This window comes from Triturus cristatus, chromosome 10, assembly GCF_964204655.1.
Source record: "Triturus cristatus chromosome 10, aTriCri1.1, whole genome shotgun sequence".
NCBI classification, from domain to species: Eukaryota; Metazoa; Chordata; class Amphibia; order Caudata; family Salamandridae; genus Triturus; species Triturus cristatus.
The window spans coordinates 1,022,531,176-1,022,554,654 of record NC_140593.1 but is presented as its reverse complement, the minus strand read 5'-3'; the positions used below and the strand labels follow the sequence as shown (position 1 = coordinate 1,022,554,654).

At 45.6% G+C, this 23,479-nt stretch overlaps 1 protein-coding gene across 1 annotated transcript in view; it reads left to right on the top strand.

Moving 5' to 3' along the window:
* OTOA (otoancorin) overlaps positions 1-23,479 on the top strand; it is a 222,115-nt gene that overhangs the window by 65,110 nt on the left and 133,526 nt on the right. Inside the window, exons 11-13 of the mRNA XM_085631332.1 lie at positions 10,375-10,430; positions 11,916-12,033; positions 14,836-14,909. Coding sequence (XP_085487458.1) covers positions 10,375-10,430; positions 11,916-12,033; positions 14,836-14,909 — 248 coding nt within the window. The remainder of the gene's footprint in view (positions 1-10,374; positions 10,431-11,915; positions 12,034-14,835; positions 14,910-23,479) is intronic.

Here is a 23,479-nt window from a genome sequence, read left to right as displayed (position 1 = left end):
TTCCCGAGTGGAGCCCAAAGCCTTTTCCGGTCTCTACATCCTCGGATCTCCGGTATACATAGTCATTTTTGTCCCGCCACTAATTGCCCGCAGTGGAGATGACAATGGCGCCTGCTCTTCTTGCTGAGACGCTGGCTGACCCTGGACTCGCAGTGTCGGCGCGCCCATGTGCCCCGGAGCTGATTGCCGCATCGGAGGAGCGGCGGGATAGTGCGGACCGATGCTTGGCACGGAGAGACCCGACCTGTGGGGATGTATTGGCCGCCCTCGTGGCGTTAGAGGTGGCAATGCAGAGTACTTGCCGGGCGCTGACCCGGAGAATCGATGAGGCACTGTTTGCAACGGGACGTTCCCGGCTGGAGGATCCCCCACCGCCCATGTTTTCTCCTGGAGGTGAAACAATGTTGCAGAGCGGAGGGACGGTGGCGCGGAGTCCTCCTGGCTACAATGTAACGCGTCAATCCATCGACGCGGAAACAGTTGCAGGGACACCCTTCATTTTGAACGCTGTGACTCTACCTACGAACTACCTGTTGAGACCTAGCCTTTCACTTCCCTTGCCAGATGTTACCCTGACTGCACCTATCGCCGGAGCTACTGTGGCATGTCACTGCTGCGTTTGGGACCCTGCGTTACGATACGTCTTCATTGTCCCCTTTCCTCGAGGGCGGCCATCTTGTCTCTTTGTCCTGGCTGAAGGTGACTCGCAGCAATGGACGGGCCTGAATCACATTTGCCGGTCCGGACAGGGGTGATGGCATGCTCGTTGTCGCTTTGGTTGGATTGGCAGACGGGGACCTGGACTGATACACGTTTTGCAATATTGGCTGAGTAGTTTTTAAGGACCTGTTTTTGTTACATGTCGCTGTGATTTCGCCTCCTGTTTCCTTCTTCTGCCGGGGGGAGGACTTGTGCAGTGCTGAAGTGCTGGGTGTTATCGATTCGGGACCACTGGGTTTACGTGGGTCTTTTGGTACTGTGCTGTACATGGCGCAGGATGTATGGGCGGCGCGGGGGTCCGGGAGTTCGGCAGTGGGGTGGGCTCCTCCCCGCTTTTCCTTTCCCTGGGAGTAGTAGGGTAGTGCACTCTTCTTTTTCTCCCTGGGTTCAACCGTGATTTTATGGTTTTTTTTTCCTTTCTTCATTTCTTACTTCTACATTTCGGGTTTCTATGGGGCGACAGACACGTAGCTAGGGGGGGGTAGGCCATAGCCTCGGCATGCGTGTAGGGTGGGGGGTTTTCTTCGATACGTTTTTTGTTTCTATGGGCCTTCTTTTCTTCTCTTTCTTCCGTCCTTTTCTTACGTCTTATTCTAGGGTCAGTGGGGGGGACTGGTGTTAGGAGGGTAGCGGCGGGGAGGCACACTTCGCTGCATATCTATATCCTGGTATTTAGTTTCGTGCCGCCATTTTAGATGTGTTCACTGTTAGTTGACTCTCCTGGTGGCTGTTACCCATTTATCACATGATCGTTTTGTTCTGTACACTGATCCGTTCTAGCTCTGTATCTCCTTACTTTTAAAAATTTTAAAATTAACCTTACTGTCTCCTGCCACCCGGTGCATGTGGATTTTTGTAACATAGGTTGTATGCTTTTATGTGCTGCCGGGCCACCGGGTGGACGTATATTTTGCTATCAAGGTTCAGAAGTGTCGAGGCCGACCGGATGGTTGTAGGCCCGTATTTGTCTTGTACACAGAGATAAATAAAGGTTTAAAAAAAAAAAAAAAAAAAAAAAAAAAAAAAATCTGTTTTGAAGAATTTGGGAATTTAAGGGTATTTTATAAACCCAGAAACTTTCACAAGGGGTACCAAATCATTGGTTAAAGAGCTGTTCTGTAAATGGAGGGAAGACTGTCGCCAGAGGGATTTTTATCAATGCCAGACAGCTCTAAACTATCTCTCTATTAAACCCTCAATTGGCCTGGAGTTTTATCTCACACTAGTTCACATTGGGAGGCACAGCTTTTATCTCACCAGGTTCCATATTAATTTAATACATTTTCTCGTAGCATATCCTTCCCAGAGTACCTTGTTTGTTAATCTCCCCAATGGTGTAGCAAGAGGGGGATGGGGAAGGCGGTCTGTCCAGGGCGGCACGGATTTTGGAGGCCGCGAACCCCCTGTGCTCATCTACGGCCGATGCAGGATGGTAGACGCAGGGACCATTGCCCCCCCTCCTGCGGACGTCGCAGCAAACACCCCAGTTGCCATCGGCGGCAAAAGATCTAGCTACGCCACTGAATCATCCCAATTCAGGGGCGTAACACAGGCCCCCGCATCCCCCACGGTGCGGGGGGGGCCCCGGCAGCAGAGGGCCCCCTCAGAACAGAACTACAGTCTGAGGCCTCCGGATAAAATGGGCACTAATTGATTGAATGAAAGTCTATTGGTGGAGATACCTTGATTCGCAGAGTTAAGAACATCATTAGGTTATGCAGGCCACCTAAGTAAAAGAACAACTCTATGCGAATTTAGTTTTTTGTTTGTCCATCAAATTGGTTTTTGTTCTTGCGTTCTTGACTAGTAAATCAACAAATCTTTTGTGTTTGATTTCTAACTGAAGGGTTTCTGATGTGCAGGCTTTGGAACTCAATAATAGGCTTTATAATCCAGCGGAAGCTTCATTTCATGTAACTAGGCTGACAAAGACTTTGGGGCCAATTCACAGAACTAATCTGAGATAAAATCCTAACTTTACGACTTTCAGTATTCACAAAAGGCATTTAGTAGTAGTAAAGTTAGGACTCCTAAATTTACTACTACTAAACTGAGACAAAATCCTAACTTTACGACTTTCAGTATTCACAAAAGGCATTTAGTAGTAGTAAAGTTAGGAATCCTTACTTTACTACAACTAAATGTCTTCTGTGAATACCAAAAGTAGTAAGTTTAGGATTTTATCTCAGATTAGTTCTTTGATATTTTCAGTTCTTTATCCGAGGTTTGGTGACCTTCCAGTGTTGTATGTTTTTTGTTATTTGGAAGAGAGAGGGTGACTGAGTTGCACAGGGATAGTGTTCATCAGTTGCTGTTATATGTGAAACAGTATGGTGGAGGTATATCAACAACAATTGCTACATGGGTTAAGATAGTGAGAAACGAGGCAGGGGTAGTCTTACAACTGTTTAATGCCTATTTGGTAAAGGGTCCCTTGGCAAGTAAAGTCTTCTTTTCAGGTGGTCATTTGCAGGATATTTTAAAAGTGGCTGTTTGGTTAAATGCAGGTGCTTTTGCAAAATTGTATTTGACACTGTTTGAACATGTGGCAAGCATGGTATTGTGAGGCGTGAATATGTATAGTTGAAGCTTCCGGTCTTGCCATAAAAAATAGATTCTCCAATCGTTGTGTTTCAAGAACCTGGATTTTATTAAAGATAAGGATGGTAGCATTATACCTTTCAGCATCCTTTGGGTTTATGGGGGCTGTGTCTGTCTGGCTCTGTGAGGTTGGTAATCTGATTGACAAATGATATTTTTATAGGCGGGATATTTTTCTTTTCCGCTTTAGGAAAGTAGGATCCGCTTCTTATGGTTACCCCCACTTTTTGCTTTTTGCTCCCACTGTTTTGACTAGTCTGGCTGGGATCCTGCTATTCAGGACCCCATCCTATCTGCTTTCACCTCTAAATTGACATGTATGGACTTTGGTACAACTCCAGATTGGATACTGGGGTACCCTTATCAGTCCCTAGCATATGGTACACATGTTCCAATGGCATAGATACCCCAGAGGTCTCCCATGGGCTGAAGCATGTATTATGCCACCCATGAGAGGCCATGCAAAATAGAACCTCAGGTCTGCTACTGCAGCCTGTGTAAGCTGGTGCTTGCACCACTTACGAAAGATATAGCTTCACTATATCTATATATATCACTACACTTAAAACCTTATCAGTCACCCCCATAGCAGGCCTTAACAATCCTGAAGGCAGGGTACTGCGTTTTATGTGAGAGGGTGCTCCTGCATGAGCAGTCTTCAGAGACCATTCTCCCGGGCTGTATGTGATACTGCCAGACATATAGGGAGAGGTGCATTATAACCTTGCAGTAAATGCTATCTCGAAAACGACTGCAACAAAGTATGTCATGTTTGGTGTCAAACACCTTGGAATCATACCTCACACCAGTAACTGAGAGGTATGATTCCTCCCCTCAGAACTGAGTTTCTGGGGGTACCAAAGTCTACCGGTAGCAACTTTCTCGAGCCTTACAGCCCATATAGATGCTGCCAGCCACAGACACGAGCCTGCCCTCCTGCTTCTGAGCCAAGCTTGCGCAGAGGGATGTCGGACAATAGGTATCCTGTCACAGGGAGGTATGCCCACCTCCCAGTCAGGATTTAGTGTATTGGAGCTGGGTAGGTGCACGGTCTCCATGCCAGAAAGTCTCCACGAGGGGCACAATTGGTGCCCCTGTGCATAGTCCAGCTCAAACCAGTTCTGGGAGCCATTTGCTCCTGTTCTGGTGCGAAACTGGACAATGGACATGGGTGTAGCCACTCCTCTGTCCTGTCTCTCCCCTAGGAAGGTCCCTAGAATCTGTCCAACCCTTTCCCCTGGGTATAAAACGGGTTACCTGGCTACAAGACATTAGATTTTACATGGACAAGATTCTGCAAGAAGATACCACTACATTTCGACCATCTGGACACGCTGGACTTCACTGAACCTCCCTTGGGCTTGACTTTGTCTTCCCTTGCCGTCCCCAGTCTTGTCTCTGTCCGTGATCCATACAGACTCCGTGCTGGACCCTGTGGACCTCCAAGACAACAGAAGAATCTCCCTTGGGGTGAAGGAGTCACTCCCCTGCAAACACAAGCACAGTAACGCATCTGACCGGTTTGCTGCTCCAGAGCTCCTGCAGACTCCGAAATCTCCAGGGACACAAGAGGTGGGTTTCTGAAGGTCTCCAAGGTTGAGCCCTCGTGGGGACTGTATACCCGTACCCCTGTGCACCACGTTCATTTGCAGCTGCACATGCTTGTTGTCATGCAACAAGTCCATGCATTGGGCCATTTGTAGCCCTGACCCCAGCGCAGGGGGGGTCAGGGCTCTTTTCTGAGAAGGACTCCGGCATCCTCGCACTCTGTGCCCTACTAGCTGGTATCCTGTGAAACTGCCTGAGGTCTCCTCGTGACTCCTGTGCCTTCAGCCTGTGGGTCCACTTGAGGGTTAACTTTGCTTTATTTGGGCTTCCCTGGTTGCTCCAGGCCTGCCCTGACTCCTCTTGCTGTGGCGAGTCTCCTGGTTCTTGCTGGGTCAGATCAACACCGAAATTGACCATCTATGTTGTTTGCTGCTGCCAAGGCATGTTGGTGCTCCCGCCGGACACTGACCCTCAGCACTTGACATACTTCATGGGACAGCTCTCCTCCGGCTCCTGGTTGTCCTAGACATCTCCGGGTCCTCAAGATCACCGTCAACACATCTGAAGCACCCGACATCGGTGGGTATTCGTCTACCGAGCACCTGGTCACTCCAAAGTGACCCAGAATCTGTCCCCTCTGCTTTCAGGTTCTTCTCATCTAGAATCTACATTTGGATTCCACTGGACACTATTCGTACTTCCAGCAGCAGCATTACTTTGTCGACATCCATAGAAAACGACGAGGGTTTCCGAAGCCACTTCGTACCTATGCACCCGGCTCCTCTGGGATAGGTAACTCTGGTACAAAGGTATCCACGGCTGGGGTGTCTCTTCAAACTCTTAAGTTCCAAGGGTTGTCTTCGTAAACTGCTGGGAAGGGTCCTTAATCTCTAAATTTCCAACTGCGACTTTCCCATTGAATTGTACAGACCACGCAGTTGTGTTCTCACTCTGCACCCATCCTCCGTGGGGTCCCAATTCACTCACCTTGGGTGGTTCCTTGGGGTCCCAGCAATTCTACACCTCCTAGACCAATTCTAGACCTGAGTCGTGGTTCTTATACCACTTATTTAGTATATGGTTTGGTGTCCCCCTGGAGCCCACGGTGTATTGTGCTACTTACGTTTGATTCTTTGCAACTGTATTGTTTGATTTGTGATCTATCCTCATGTAGAGGATACTAGAGAGTGTTATAGATAATAAATACATATTTTTATAACTACTGTGTGGTTTCTCTTTCATTTAACCAATACTATAAGGTTACATTCTGGTAAAACAAGGTACTTAACATTCCTTCAAGACTTAGCCTGAAGGCTACTCTCCATAGCTACCACTAGGATAGCTTACAATAAAGGTTATCTTTGACCTAATCACCATTAGTGGTTGTTTGGACTGGTACAAGGTGCCCACTTTAACTAGTGGACAGCATATACCAGGCCAAATTCTCACATCCGCCATCTTCAATTATTTTGTAAGAGTTGTTAGCGTTCCTTTTGTTCTTTCAGCAGATGGTCATTAATTACAGGTGAGTGTTAAGAAGAAGAGAATTTGGAGTTTGAGTAATTTGGAAGACAACAGTTGGGTTGTTTTTTGAGAGGTTACAGAGCAGATGCGTAGAGGAAGATGGATAATGTCAGAGTGTTTATATGGTCAGTGTTGGTGTTCTAGGTCTGAAATTATGATTGTTTCAGATGTGTGTTTTCAATAGCAGCTGAGAGTTAGCAATAAAAATGGTATGTATATTGCTGGCATCTTTATCTTTTATCAAATCCAACTTCTCCTAAAACAACAATTGAATAATCTACGCTCTTCATGAGCACACACAACAGACAATATAACCATCAGAGATTGCACTACAGTATTCACCATGTTAAATGTTACACTTACAGTCTCCCACAGACCTCCATTTTGTCATGGTTACCTGCCCCACCCCCAAACAATATGCCATGTTTGATTTCCCTAATTCCAAAAACTAGATCCAGTATGCCAGTGCCAGCATTTCTGCCAAGATTTATTTCTAGTGTGCCAGCATACACATTTTTCCACGGTTGCCTCTTATGCTAAGAATTACCTTCAATATCTCACTGTCCGCATTTTGCATGGGTACACCATATGCCAAGAATTGCCTTCAGTATGCCTCGAACAGGGGCAAACTCACAAGCTTAACTCACACACACTCTCTCTCACTCATTCACACTTACTTACATTCAATCACTCACATTCTCTCTTACTCGTATTCATTCTCTTTTTTTTCAAAATATCTTTATTGATTTTAAGTTCTACAGTGTTATTTAAGCATTGCAATGTACTCTTTCTGAAGGTGCCAAACGGGCACCAAATATTAACAGAAAAAACAATAAGGAGGCACTCGTGCAAACCCACACCCACACCCAACACAGTGATTACAGTAGGACAATCTCATAACATCTGCATAGGAACAAAAGAAGAACCCCAATCATGATTAAAATGACGTTCTCAAATTCTTCACACTGGCACAATCAAATCAAAGAAGTTGCCGCCACTTTGAAAGAGGAATATTGTAGTTTTGCAACCATCCGCCCCATATCTTGTAAACTTTACAAGGTCAGCCCTTAAGCGTGTACACAACCTTTTCTCCGGCCATTTACAAATCCATTCCCCTTTTCCATCCAGACAGCATCGGAGCCTCAGGCGCACCCCATCATCTCTTTGTGTCTGCTTTGTTTGCCCTAAGTTGGCAGGGTATGCCTAGACGTGGGTCCCTTGCTCACTTTGCCACTGGATTCAAGCTAGCCTGGCTGATGAGGGCTGTTAGCCCGAAACTGGTTCCAGGATGCTTGTTTCCGGTCCAGGGAAAACATGGCTTGGCAGTTCGGGCTGGACTGTTCCCATGAGGCACAGGGTCAAGACTGATTTGCATATAGCTGTGTCTCAACTGGGGTGGCGAAGTGAGCTCAAGAACAATGATGGATTCAACCCAGATGTGTGACTGGGGGTGAGTGTCTGAAAAGTTTCAGCACTCCGTCCATCATCTCCTTGTGTTTGCTTTGTTTGCCCTAAGTTGGCAGGGTATGCCCAGACGTGGGTCCCTTGATCACTTTGCCACTGGATTCAAGCTTGTCTGGCTGATGAGGGCTGTTAGCCCGAAACCGCTCCCAGGATGCTTGTTTCCTGTCCAGGGAAGACATGGCTTGGCAGTTTGGGCTGGACTGTTCCCATGAGGCATAGGGTCAAGACTGATTTGCATATAGCTGTGTCTGAACTGGGGTAGCGAAGTGAGCTAAAGAACTATGATGGATTCAACCCAGATCTGTGACTGGAGGTGAGTGTCTGAAAAGTTTCAGCGCTCCATCCAACACTTCCTTGTGTTTGCTTTGTTTGCCCCCCAGTATCTTGCCACATTCGCTTAGCCACCATCAGTCCCAAATTGCAAAACAGGAGTTGGACTGACAGAACATCAACGCCCCCCAGAGTTTTCCACAAGACATATTTAAGTGTCAAGAGGGGTGGTCTTACCCATCACCCGCATTGGTTTACTCATATTAATTCTCACTCACATCCCTTCACACTCATTTATTCTCACTCACTCTCACATTCACACTCACTTGCTCTTAATCTTACAATCTCACTCTCACTCATTTCGACTCATTCTCACTCACTGTTTCACTCAACTTCACTCATTCTCACTCACTTCCCCTATCACTTTCACTAACACATACACACACTAACATGCTGCTTCACTCATATGCTACTCAGTGTCAAATGTGCTCACACACTGCTTAACTCACCCTGTCTCATAGGCTCACACATTATGTAACTCAAACTGTTCAACTTAGAAAGGAGACACACTGTCTCATTGACAAACTGTTGCATTCATACACTGTCTTGCTATGTTTGTGGATGTTTGCAAACTTTTAGGTCATTGATCATGGAATGGTAACTACTTAACCCTGGCAGCTGATTAACTCACATTGACATCTTTGAGTTAGCAAATCTACTTACACTCTTGAAAGCCCCCATTGTGAATGTCAAATGTTGTTTCATACTATATGTGCTTTTAGGCTAAACATACAAATTTACACATGCAATAGCTTTGTGAATCTGCTTTCTGTCTACACCTGATGTTTAAGCAGTCCAGGGACTATCAAGGGAACATAGCCACCTATATCACAGTGTCAACACTACTTTATTTAGGGTGTTTGTGCAATGCACTGTTCCATAGGGCCATTACAATTAAATGAGCCTTATGGAGGGGGGTTAGGAGTGTCTATACCTTCTGAACATGGTCATAGCTCATGTAGTCCTAATGACTCCAACCCTACATGGTACAAGATTACATGGCAAGGAACTCCCTAACACAATTTCGATCATGAGCTTCTCAGTTTACCCTCTCACTGGCGTACCTATACATGATCACATCCATCAGCAAGGGGAGTGATTGACAGTCTTTGCGGAAACTGCATCTAGTCCATGCATCAAGCTGAGGCAATAATTTATTTTGTTTTCTCTCATGGAGGATAATACTTACCTCTCAGGTATCTTGGTGAGTATCTGGCCTGCCACCAGTATTGGGACAACACTAGACAAAAGGTAGGGGACTGACGAGTACCTTAACCTATGCACAATGTTTGTGGCCCTAATGGTGACCTGCATGTCTCGACCTCCTACTATTCTCATCCCACATTCTTCAGTGTGTATCACCTGCCAGATACTGGACCATTCTGAGCTCAGGAAAGGCTACAGGGATCGTGCTATCAAATGGGCACCATCCCCAGTGACTTAGGCCGTGCCTATGCCACATACCTAACGTTTCAGGTTATCATATTAGACTGCATAATATGCAGTCACTGTATTTCCCTACTCACTCACTGTGTAGAGAGGGAGAACTATATTTATTTTAGAGAATAAACTAGACTGTGACATGCATTGTTGTTCCTACTGTGTGCTGATTATCCCTCCTTTGACTCTTCCCAAACTTTTTTTATCCCAAACTTCATTTTACTACTATGAGCTCCAAAATAACACTTTCCAGACTCTTCCTTTCTCTACTCCCCCTTTATCCTATTCAATCCAACTAACAAACTAACATGTCTACCACTCAAATTAACAACATATGTTGTCCTATTCTAATCCACCACTAATCCACTTTGAGTTTCAGAGTAGCGTGTTACTCGCCTAAAAGCGCTTTAACACTTCAAGCGCTATATAAATACAATTACAATTTCACAATTACAATATGTGGGTTCAGCCTTGATAGTTGATGTAGATGAGTGTATCCTTCTGTGGGGAATGTGTGATTGTGTTGCGAGTGCTGTTTCCATCATAGCAGTAGACACTCATCTCACAGTGGTCTTGCAGCCACTGGATAAAACATTATGCTTGTGTGGAATATGCCATAATTGCCATATGTTAATGCTATATTCTATTGTAAAAGCTATTATCTCAGTTTTGTTGTTTGTTATGTCTGAATTTGGCATATTAACACTTGTATGGTACCTGATGAGTCATTTTAATCATTTTTTTCAGGCCCTGTTTCTATATGAATCATTGTCTAAGAAAACAATTTCAGATGACCTCCTAAGGTAGAGCAAAGGAAATAAATGTTATTTCATTTTTGCACTAACACTGTTGTTGTTAAAACTCCTCAACTGAGTAAACAAATATAGGGACAGTGACTACATTAATTTCACGTCAATAGTGTTGGGGTGGAAGCAATGGCAAAGAAGACCTTAGGTTTGAGCTGGTATATAAACTTATTTTGTGATTGCATCAGTGCCATTTAACAGTGATGGGGTATCTTCCATGAAAAGTGGATGTAAGGTTTCCTTGATGCCACTCCAAGTATATCTGTTTAATATGTTATGTTAGTAGTTTAATTTCTACTTTTTATGTGCATACTGCCTTTCGACTGCTGGGCTATGAACACTGAAAGTATCATAAATGCACCACTCTACCCTTAGATGTTGTCCCCCGTGAACTACTGTGTGACTGGTCGGTCCTAAATGTATCAGTCTAATTCAGAAATAATCCAAACATTCAGCAATAAGAAGTAATGAAGTGTTTGGTTAATAAAATAGGAATATTATTATTTATCCTTCAAATCTGTGTTGTTTTTCAACTCAGTTTTCTGAAGAAGTTGTTTATTTAATTCATGACATAATTTCTTCATTGGTCATACCTGTTTGCCCATCTCCATCACACAACAATGGTGGGGTAAATTCAATGAAGACAAGAACTGAGGTTGGAGAGAACAACAACACCGACAACTTGATTTCACTTTAGGCCGCAACTGGACAGATGATGGGGTTATACTTCTTAACCATGTACACCATACTAGTTCTGGTCATCACAAGACTGGCGTAGAGACCCTGGCAAATATTTTGCGCAAGTCTAGACGGAATATGTTTGTTAGCTATCACATTAATGACACACATTCAATAACATAGTTGGTTGGGACAATGTAGAGGATCAGAACTGAGGTCATGAGAGACAACGAATAGAAGTAAATGTAGTACTGTGGTCATCTTAGACAGAAAAATAGTTGGATACATGAATTGCGACAAGGAGTTCTTGTGGATTATATGAAAAACATAAAATTGTAATCTTGAAGACAATGATCTATCGGATATGGAGACAGAACGAGTTGGTAAAGTGATGATTAACACTTGTCAGAATATAAGTCTACTTGATCACAGATCTGCTGTAAGGCTAGAACCCAGGGTAGGTTGGATGGTACATGGAATGCAGTAAGGTAAGCCTACAATCATGAGAGATGTGTGAGAAGGCCATGATCTCATACATGGAGAAGGAGAACATGGCAAAGAGGCTTTGACCGAACCAGAATTGAATACAAAAGAGAGATGGAATTGAGGTAATTGTAAAAAATGTGTCGGGAATGGTTTGAATGTCAATTAAGAGATGGTAAAAAGTATATCAAAATTGAGACCAACTTACCAACTTTCCTTTCATACGGAAATTTGGTGGTAAAGCTGATGATAATATTTCATGGTTTTTTTTAAGCGCTGTTATTCCACTAAAACATACTTTTTACAATGTCTCTTTTCCAGCACAAGGCACTTATTAAAAGGAGTGACGTGCCAGCATATAGATGACATGAAGACCTCAATCTTCTTACAGAGTTTTCAAGTCTTCGAAAATAACCTGCATTTGCTTTCTCCATATCAGGTAATACAAAACCCATTACATTCCTATTTTTTCTCTTTATCTGACCTTCTCCCTACTAGAAAAATACATATTTTGCTTTGATTGATATATATAAACACTCAAGCCCATATATGAATTCTAGCAGAAATTACCACCGAACATTCATCTTTGCCCATTGGATTACATTAAGTGAAGTTGTACATAGTTGAACGCTGGCAGATTTTTACTACTAGAAGATTTAATCGCTCTGTTTGTGGGGACGAGACCTAACCAAACATGTTCTTGCAACCTTTCAACATGAGTCTGAATACCAATTTGGTATTAGAGAGATAACTTTGGAATGGTGGTCTGATTTTGGGAAGTGTGTGAAGGGGCTTAGGTGGATCTCCGTAAGACCTGCTGTTGTCTAGGAGAAATAATGGGGCAAAACCTAGCTCCTACTTCCAGAAAGGAGGCCTGTGAGGTCTCTGCAATGGAGCAGCACCCGGGTCCCACCACCCATAAGAGACATTTTCACCAAGGGCGCAACTGATGAGTTGGTCAGTAATGATGTATGTCACAGTATTGAGCGACAAAATATTTTCTTGCAATAATATCCAGGGCAGGATATTGCCTACCGCTACATCACCATGGTAAGTACATGCATATAGGTAGGTGTAGATTTACTCTTCTTATCTCAACATCTACACACCTTGGAGGTATATCTATGGTCAATGTAGATAAATGTGATGAGAATAGTAAATTTATACCTAGCTATGTATATTTATGTTGAGGATATCATGGTAGTCCATACTGTTGCAGGATGAAATTAAACACTCTATATTGTGGTATAACACTGATAGAAATGACAATGACAGAGAGGAATATGAGGTACTTCCACCATAATACTGCTCATTTGGGACAAGATGGTTTTATGTCAGTAAATCATATTATCCGCTCGAAAGGGGGTAGTTGTTATGTAACTGGTGACACGATTTCCAATCAGTCAGATATATGGAGCACACTGAAGTTAAAAGGAAAGCAACATGCACCTAGAGTAAAATCAGGAAGAAATGAGTATACACAAATGTAAGGCCAGACAGACATGAACATGTTCTAATGTTAAACAAGACAGTTACTAATGGGAAGTAACCTGAGACTTCACCTCCAGGAGTACAAGTCATATGAAAAAGCAGGGAAGCAGCAGTATGAAAGTGAGTCAAAAAGAGTAAGAGACTATTTGAATCCAGTCTGCCAGTCAGTCAGTCTTTCCTTATTCAACTTAAAAAGTCATAAAAGTCTATTTCCAAATATACCTAACAATATCACTTTAAAATAGATGAGATTTACATCATAAAGAATTCACTTGATATCTATTTAAAACCAGCATGCACTACTGATCCGCAAACCCTAACATTTTAAATGTTCCCTACCCCATCTCGGACTGGGACACAAATATGGACACCTTTCCAGGGAACAGCCTCTGCTTTTAACAAACAGTACCAGACATAATCAGTCAAATGAAGAACCAAGTCCCAGCATCTTAGTCCTGCCTCCTGCATTCAAGCACAGGCAGCTAGTATTTATCCAGTGACAACACCTGGTCCAAGCATATTATGAATGTAACCTGCTTCACTGACCTGTTTTCCATTTGTAAGAGGACCTGGGTATCTTTTGTGTACATTGGAGGTATCACTCAAGTTGCTAGGCCAGAGGGTGCCTGTAGGTACTGAAGCAGAAAGAACAATTGGTGGGCAGAATGCTGCACAATGTCAAACATTCACCCCAGTAAGGAGATCCATGCCTAAATCCATTGTTGTTTTGCTCCCCATGCCATTCCAGTTCAGACCCAGCCATATGCAAATCAGTCTTGACCCTGTCCCCATGGGAACAGTCCAGCTCGAACTGTCAGGCCATGTCCTCCCTGGACTGGAAACAAGCATCCTGAAGCCGGTTTTGGGGCATCACCCCTCATCAGCCAGGCTAGCTTGACTCCAGTGGCATGGAGAGCACAGGACCCACGTCTGGGCATACCCATTCCACTTGGGTTGAAAAACAAAAAGAAAAATTGATGGACAGAATGTTGAACAATATCAAACATTCACCCCAGTACAGAGATCTGGGCCTAAATCCATCATTGTTTTGCTCCTCATGCCACTCCAGTTTAAACCCAGCCGTATGAAAATCACACTGATCCTGCACCGGTTTTGGGGCGTCACCCCTCATCAGCCAGGCTAGCTTGACTCCAGTGGCATGGAGAGCACGGGACCCACGTCTGGGCATACCCGTCCCACATGGGGTGACAAATGCAAAAAGAACAATGGATGGACAGAATGCAGAACAATGTCATACATTCACCCCAGTACAGAGATCTGGCCCTAAATCCATCGGTACCAAAGAGTAGAAGGGATAGGAATGACCCTTGTGGCAAATCCACAACCACAGTCAAAATTGACTGCAGTCCGAGAGCGTGGAACTCAGTTGTGAGCCATACTGTTTTCTGCCTGTGGCTGGGCTTACCCTCCATGTTTAAGAACTTTGACAAGGAAGTGGAGCAGAATGGTAATAAATGTTCCTTCTCAGTTTATAAGCCAGCACCTAGAAGCAGCGCCCATCACAAATGTCACTTTAACTATTTCAAAACAGCCAACAAAAGTAAGTGCATATTTACAAAAATGACTTAAGAGTGTCCTCTTTCACATGGTCGTGTCATGCACCTGTAAATCAGATAAATTGTAAAACACAATTAGCACACCATATCCTCATAACTGATGCTTGGTAAAACTTCTTTTACAGTGAATTAAAAAAATGTTGGAGTCTAAGAAAAAATGTTTGCATTTTCAGATGACTTGTTTGGCTTGGAAGTTTTGGAAAGTGGCCAACACATCTATCCCTCCCTATCTCTTATTGATGCTACCGTAAGTTACCATTTTCATACAATTTTCTGGTTATTAACTGTTTGCTGTATCACATGAGGCGAACACTGAAAAGTATTGTTTATTTCATCTTCTGGCACTTTTTGCCTTTGTTGAAAATAGGGATCTAAGGGCCATATGTAGGTAGACTGTGTTTTGCGATTCTCTAATTGCAATTTTTAAGGAATCGCAATTAGAGAATAGCAAAATGCAATGTAGGTAGGATTAGCAATTTTTTTTGCGAATCCCACCCATTCCTTATTTGCGATTCTCTAATTGAGAATCGCAAATAAGGAATACCTTGCCATGCATTCCTATGGGCTAAAAGGCCCATAGGAATGAATAGGAAGACATTCTCAATTTGCGATTCTCAATTAGAGAATCGCAAATTGAGAATGCAATTTCAAGGTTGCAAGGGTGTCAATAGGACACCCTGTTGCACCCCTGAAATTAGCATGGGTGCACATGTGGTGCACATACATGCCCTAAGGGCATGTGTGTGCACCACATTCCACTTTGGAAAATGCAAAAAACTGCATTATTACAAGAAATCGCAAATTACCACCAACCTGTAGTTGGTGGTAATTTGCGATTCCTTAAGGCCAAATAGCACTTTTTTGGAGCTTCCTACATTGCATTTAAGGAATCGCAAAATTTGCGATTCCTTAAATGCAATTGCAAAATAAGGAATCGCAAATTTAGCGATTCCTTATTTTGCATGCAGATTTGCCTTCCTACATTCCACTTAGCAAATTTGCGATCGCAAACGCCGAAATTCGGCGAATTTCAGCGTTTGCGATCGCAAATTTGCTTTCTACATATGGCCCTAAATCTTTCATTAGAGAAGCCTTTGAATCTGCATCGTCCACACATCTGTTTCTAGTAGGCAATTCAGATCTACCTTAACTTCTTGAATCCATTCGTGAATGAGTACATCAACGTAGCATTTGCTCGGTCATTTGCATTGCATTCTTTACATCAAACAGGGTCCTAGATTGCTCAAATGATCTTTCTCATTAAGAACTCTACTTTTCTAGCACCATTATCCTTCTACCTTGGCTTCATCCTGAAAAAACATCCTTTCTTTATACCAAATCCTAAATATCTTGGTCTGTCCTGCTTTGCCCACCGCAACTGTGCTGTCTGGTTGCATTTTTCAAAATCACCTAGCTGTCTTAGACTCCTAAATTAGATTCACCATGTATCACCCAGAGCCAAGTACCACCCTCTTTCTTCCCTAAACACTTACTGGTTTATCAATAGACCAAAAAGTTCAGGGAAGTGGTAGTCACGTCATGTTCTCCTTGACCATCAAATGACAACAGAGGAAGTGGCATGACAGCACAGGAAGTGATATTTCATGTCTATTTACTGGAATGACATCACAGGAAATGATATGACTGAAGTACAAAAATATTTCAATAAGTCCAAAATTAATAACATTACAACATAAGTAGATACAGACTATCTGCATTATCACCCACATGTTAACTTGGGTGCTGACATGATGTGGCAGGGGTAAAGCATTACTATCCCAGGTACACAGCCTTGAAATGCTAGTTGCTCAGCATTGCACACTACTGAGGACACACATCCTGAAATGCCAGGGTAGGACCTCAAGTGCCCAATTATAGCCTCAGCTGTCAAGGCTTAATATATCTGAACCCAGTGTGCAACAAGGAGCTAACCCTGTGATGTCACTGTAGCATTTTTATACATATGTCATTTTGGTGAAGCAATGTCACTGCAGGAATACAGCATCAAAAAGCATTTTTATAAAGCCTCACATTTGTAGATGCAGCCATATCATCCAAATGTCCCTTCACAGCCTACTACCCTCAGGCCAATGCTCAGAAGAATAGACACACCAGTCATATCCTCAGGCATAAACTCGAGTGCCCCAGGATGCCCTCCCTTGCCCTTGTATAGCCTCACAAGCCCAAGCCCTGTTTCGTTTGCCCAGATTCAGCTTGAAATACCCCCTAAAGCTGTTTTCTTAACTTAAAGGGTGCTGCAGTTGTAAATATGTTTTTCCTTGGTGTTACTTCTGTTTACTCCTCAGACATCTGCTATTAAATATGCGGTGGACAAGAGGTTGCACTACCACCTTCTGTACATCTCTTCATGTTTCCTTGTTCCGTGTCTGAGTTCCACTGCCTCAGACTCCTCAGTACTGTAATATTGCTAGTTGTTTAGTACATTTTCAATCAACTGCTATAAGGAAGTCACGTTCAACACTGACTTTGTGCATGCATGTAGGTTGAGTTTCCAATACTTCAGAACTTTTAGGACAATTGTTTCCATGTTAATATTACAATACTTTTTATTTTATATTTTTAAAATAATTTTTATAAGAGCGAGAAATACAAATATATTCAGCGTCAACATATATGTGTATTAGCAGTGAGTCCGTGTATATCTTATTAGCAGGAAATCACTGGTCTGGGGACAGTGTGGAACCCAATATGCACACAAAAAATGAAATAGTAGGTTCATAACACTGTAAAAATCAGGAGGGCCTCAGCTGTAGTGTGTGCATGTAGTTTTAGGGGTTTAAGGATCCTTCAGCACCCATTTAAGACTATATCTATGCAGTCAAGCTTTAGTGGTCATGCTCAACATGGACAATGCTTTGCATTTCCTGACGTTAAATCCTAGATCCATGGATCACGGAAAAGGACTCGACCAGGTATATTAGGGCCAGTATGGAGGTAATAGGGAGTGTAATTGTTGATACAACATCATCCTTCTGTAATTTAAATTGTGATTTTGTCCATTTCCGTTTCTGTAGCTGTAATTTAATTTTTGCATTTTTTATTTGCTCAGAAAATGAAGGTGCATATTTCATTTGAGTGGACATTTATTGTGGAATTACTGGAGCAAGTGTTTCTGTTGCCTTCATTTTTTTATTTAAATCTGTTTTTTATTAAAATTTTGAAGGTTACAGATACATGAAAGGCATCATAAGCTGTGTACACTCCATGCATGGTGGCACTTAATAGCGATAGATACAAGTTTTCATCGCACACATGTTGAGCCTCGTAACCATCCATGGCATGGCCGCCGCACCAGGTTAGACACAAGAATAACATTCAGTTCTTGTCGTGTATGGGATGCATCACTATTCAGCGACTAGATAGTTTCGACAGTCCAATGTATAAGTCCTTCTGTTATTTCCTCATGGACTGCCAAACAGACATAGCCGAATAAAAACAGTTAACACCCAACAACCCCAACTCAGACCGGCGCTAGTAGCGGTGTCCCCATTCCACCTCCCATCTTTCCCAGTAACCTCGCCCAGCATTACAGATTGGCTGTTATCCCCCTACAACGGCATTTATCACTTTCTCCACTGATGATGATGCTAAATAACACATACATGAAACAACGCGGTCACACCAGGTTATAGACTCCAGTATCTACCCTGGACCTACGTCTATCCCCTCAGGTTGTCCCCTCATGTGCTCCTCCTCAACCCTCTGGAGTGCCTGGAGTAGACCTTCCCATTGAGCAGCTATTGGCTCCTTCCTTAATCTCAATGTTTCCTCCCTTCTGATGGCAGTCCCCTCTGCCCTAGCCCATACATATAGCGAGTGTCTCCATGCTTGCATGTGGGGTTGGTCCTGTGCCTTCCATCTTCTGGTGAGCAATCGTTTGGCAACCGCTATTCCCAGATCCAGAAACCGGGATGTCACCTTCGTGGCTGGGGTTCTGCGGAACTAGTGCAGCAGATATACCTCCCATTCAAAGGGCAAGCTATGACCGGTACTGATATGTAGCAGTTCGCTGATCGTACGCCAGTATGTGTGTAGTCTGTGGCAGCTCCATAGCATGTGGACAAGACCCACCCCAGGCTCGGTGCATCTGGGGCACACTGCATTCGCACGGTGGAAATACCTATTGATAGCCTCCGGTGTAAGGTATGCCCTATGCACTATGAACAGTTGAATCTGTCGGAGCCTCATATTCCTGGGGATGCTCACTGGTCCCTTCAATACCCGTTCCCATTCACTGTCTTCTAATGGCCTCCCCAGATCAATTCCCCACTTGTGCCGGAGCGGCTCCAGTGTGATCGCTGCATGTGTGTGTAAGGATGCTGCGAACCAGCGGACCAAATGTCTACCTCGCCCCATAACTTGTAGATAGTGTATGGTAAGGTGCTGATTGGGTTCTGTGGACATGTGCCCCCATTTAGCAGTCAGAGTTGCAATTAATGAGCGGTGCATGAGGAATTGCCCCGGCGGTACTCCCTCGTCTTCCACTAGCGAGTCGTACGGTGCCAGCGAGCCATCTCGGTACAGGCCTCCTAGAGTCTGTATGTCAGCATCCATCCAACGCGCCAGGGCAAGAGAGGTGAGTGTCCGTATCCCGCTAGGGGAGCCCTCTAATGGTAACGCAGGTGCATAAGGGATCAGAGTTCTGGTGAGAAATAGGCTTCTACGATAGCATTTGTACGCCACCGTCAGGAGGAGTGGTGTTGGTGTCGCGTGTTTGACAGCCGGATGAAAAAGTGTGAGGAGCCACTCCAGAGAGTATGGGGGTAGCACAGTCGCCGTGTCTTCCCGACCTTTATCTGCAATCCAGCGGGCACCCCATTGCAGCTGTGCTGCTAAGTAGTAGTGTTCTAAGCAGGGCGCCGCCAGTCCCCCCTGATCTGTAGGTAGATATAATTTCGCTAGTGACAGCCTATGTCGGCTACTCCCCCAGATGAAATCCCGGAGCAACTTAGAGAACGTGGCAAAAAAGGGTGCTGGTATATATAATGGCAGGTTGGCAAAGTAATACAATAGTCTGGGGAGGATCACCATTTTGGACAATGCCACCCTGCCCGTGACTGTCAGCGGCAATGTGCCCCAGAAACGCATCTGTGACTTAATAGCCGTAACAGCTCTACCTATATTTCCGTCAAAGAGGTCCAGTGGTTGACGGTATATCTGTACTCCCAAGTATCGGAAGGTGTCCTCTTTCCACGCCACTCTCGTTTCGTTAAGGGTGTATCCCGGATCATACCTCCCCCTCCGAACACATAAAGACAGGATTTACTGGCATTTACCTGTAGTCCCGAGACAGCAGCGAAATCCCGCAGGATGAGGGCCAGCTGAGCCGGGATATTCTCAATGTCCCTCACGTACACCAGCAGGTCATCCGCATATAACGACACCTGGTGGGTTGCGTACCCCAGCGGTATACCCTCTCCCACCAGCACACGAAGGGCCGCCGCTAGAGGTTCGATCGCTAACGCGAACAGGAGTGGCGACAGTGGGCACCCCTGCCTGGTGCCCCTGCATACTGGCACTGCTTCAGATATGTACGGACCCAACCTTACCCGGACTGTGGGGTTTCTATATAAGAGGCCTACCATTTGTAAAAATTCCGCCCCCAGATCATAGTGCTGCAACAGTGTCGACAAGTACCTCCATTCCAAACAATCAAAGGCCTTTTCTAGGTCCAACATTAGGCAACCCGCTCTTGGCCACTCTTTTACGCTTTCTGCCACCACTCTAAAGAACCTCCGCAGGTTCAGGGACGTACTCTGCTTAGGCACAAACCCGTTTTGGTCGCTGTGGATTAGGGCTGAGACCACTGGCGCCAAACGCTCCGCTAGGACTTTGGCGAGTATTTTATAGTCGGCATTAAGAAGTGTCAGCGGTCTATAAGATCCAAAGTTCGTTGGATCTCGGTCTGGCTTCAGCAGGGACACCAAGTACGCCTCGTGCATTGAAGGGGGAAGCGTATTTTCCTCCAGTGCTTTTGAGTAGAGCGCGTGTAGTTGCGGCACCAAGGACTCTCGGTAGGCTTTGTAGAATTCGTCCAGTATGCCATCCGGCCCTGGTGTTCTCCCGGATGCCAGGGATGCAACAGCCTCTCCTATCTCTTCCAGGGTTAGGGGGCAGTTAAGTGTCTCCTGGTGCTCGGCCGAATCTATAGGCAACTGGATCCGTTCCAGGAATCCCCCTAGTTCGAGGTCCGAACAGTGGACTCGTGACCGGTACAGCTGCGCATAGTAGTCCACCATGACCTTGTGTATCTCTCTTTGTGTATACATTAAGTCTCCCTCCCGTGTACGTATCGCTGCAATCGGAGTACGAGTGTTGTCTTGCTTCAGCAGCCAGACAAGCAAGCGGCCAGCCCTGTCCGCTGTAGCGTGCGTGCGGGCTGTGTGGGCTGCATAGTTATGGCACTGCAGCTGCTCTAGGAGCTCCGCTAGCTGCGCCCAAAGGTCTTCTAGGCGGTTCGAATGTCTACCCCCCTACCCCCCATGCTCGAATTGCAGTAATTGGGATTTGAGGCGGTTAATGGCCTTAGACAGCTGCTTCCGTACGTTCCAGGTGGCGCCGAAGCAGTGACCTCTGAGTGATGTTTGAGGGCATCCCACTCCACCAGCGCGCTACTCGCTGTGCCTTCGTTAAGTTCAAAATATGTCAGGATAACCATCCCCAGTGATGAGCAGAACTCGGGGTCTTCCAGCGCGTTAGCCTGGAGGCACCATGTGGGGATAGGGGGTCGATCAGCTTCCAAACTGATGTGAATCCGCAAGGGGTTATGATCGGAATGCGTACGGCCTAAATAATCCGAGGTCTCGACTAACGGCTGTAGAGACTGGGACCCCACCACCCTATCGAGTCGGACATGCAGGTCATGCGTCAGAGTAATAGGAGTAAACACGGTCAGCTGGGTGGAGGACCTGCCACACATCCAGCAATGTCCAGTGTGAGAGCCAGTCCGTGAGCACCTGTTCGTTGGACCTCGCTGACGTGACCAGAAGGGGTAAGGATCTATCCATGTGAATATCGAGTACTGAGTTGAAGTCGCCGCCTAGCAGCCAGGGGAGGCCAGCATACGGAGTTAGCACCTGTGACAGCCGCGTCAGAAATGGCACTTGACAGGCATTCGGACCATAGATCGAGGCTAACAGTATGTGCTGACCATTAACCATTCCACGCACCAGGGTATATCTGCCTTCCGGGTCTACTACCGTGTCTGTGCTAGCAAATGGGATGCCTGCCCTCACCCAAATGAGTGTGCCCCTAGCATGCGCGGAGTACACGTGCCATACACCTGCCCCCTCCAGCGCCTGCGCAGTCGGTTGAGCTCCAGCTGTGTTAGGTGTTTCTCCCGTAATAGGGCGATGCCGACTGAGTGTCTTTGAAGATAAGCAAATATGGAATATCTACGTGAGGGTGTGTGCATTCCGCGTATGTTCCATGTGATTATATTAACTCGCGCCATTGCTAGGGTGTATAGTCTGCTGGGAGGCCAGGGATGGGGTGCATCTTTGTAAGCACCGGGCATGCCCAGGTACGTGTGAACCAGTCTGTGGTAACCATAACAACTTAGGAACTAGTAAGAACATAACGTATGGGGCGAACATCTCAAGGCTGTCTGTCCAAACTGTGTGACCATGCATGGGGTAAAACTAGGTCAGTGTGTGGCCTGGTGGGGCATGCGCACAGTAAGCAATCTGTCGTGACCATCCCCCGCATGTCCCACGCATATGGTGCGCCACTCGGAAACCCATTATCTCAGTTCGCTAAGACAGCAGCCCTCAAGCGCCAACGTGGAGTAGCTATGCGCATGTAAGGGCCACCCACTCAAAGACACACTAGATGTTTTGACGTTAGTGCGGCAGAGCCCAAGCAAGAGCCCACCAGGAGGCGCATACAGTGTCCTGCCAGTCCCCCCCGCCCCTCCCACATCACACACAAACCAGTGCAGCCCACAATATGGTACTTGCATGTGCAGTCGTCTACAATGTTCATGGTATCGGCCTTTTCATCCTATGATACCATCCGCAGTCTGCGGAGTGACCACCGGCATGCAAAGTTCTTCGGAAAGTTCGGTCGACGGCGTCGACGCTCCACTCGACACCACCGTATGCTGCATAGAAGGCTCCCGGTAAGCTTGAATGTTTGGTCTACCAAGAGTCGTGACCGCTTCCAGGACGTTTTGACGCTCCATTCTCGTCCTCTCTGGACTTGGGGCCTGCGGCGTGGTCGATGCCTATTTCTCCTGCCTGTTGCCTCGCCGTCATCCGGATCTGGTGGCCTCTTTCCCGTCCAAAGACCCGATTCTTCTAGCCAGTCCCATGTCTCCGCAGGTGTGTCAAAGAAGTGTGTTTTACCCTTCGCTACTACTCGCAGCCTGGCAGGGAACAACAGGGAGTATGGAAACTCCAGCTCTCTGAGTTGTCGCTTCACCGTCAAATAGTTGTTTCTACGGCATTGTACAAGGGCAGTATAATCAGGGAAAAGCATGATGCGGCTGCCACCTACTGTCAGCTCTTCCAATTTCCTGGTCTCCCGCAGTACCGCGTCTCTGTCCCTGTAGTTGAGGAGTTTGAACAGGAACGGGCGCGGTCTGGCTCCTGGTTGAGGCCTCTGGGCTGGCACCGGATGGGCTCATTCCACCGCAAACTGTTTCGATAGTGTTCCCTGCGGAAGTAGGTCTCGCAGCCAGTTCTCTGTGTACTGTTCAGGGTGCCTACCCTCTTCCCCTTCCAGCAATCCCACCACTCTAGTGTTATTTTGACGCAAGCGTCCTTCCGCGTCCTCCGCCCTATCTTCTAGGGCATG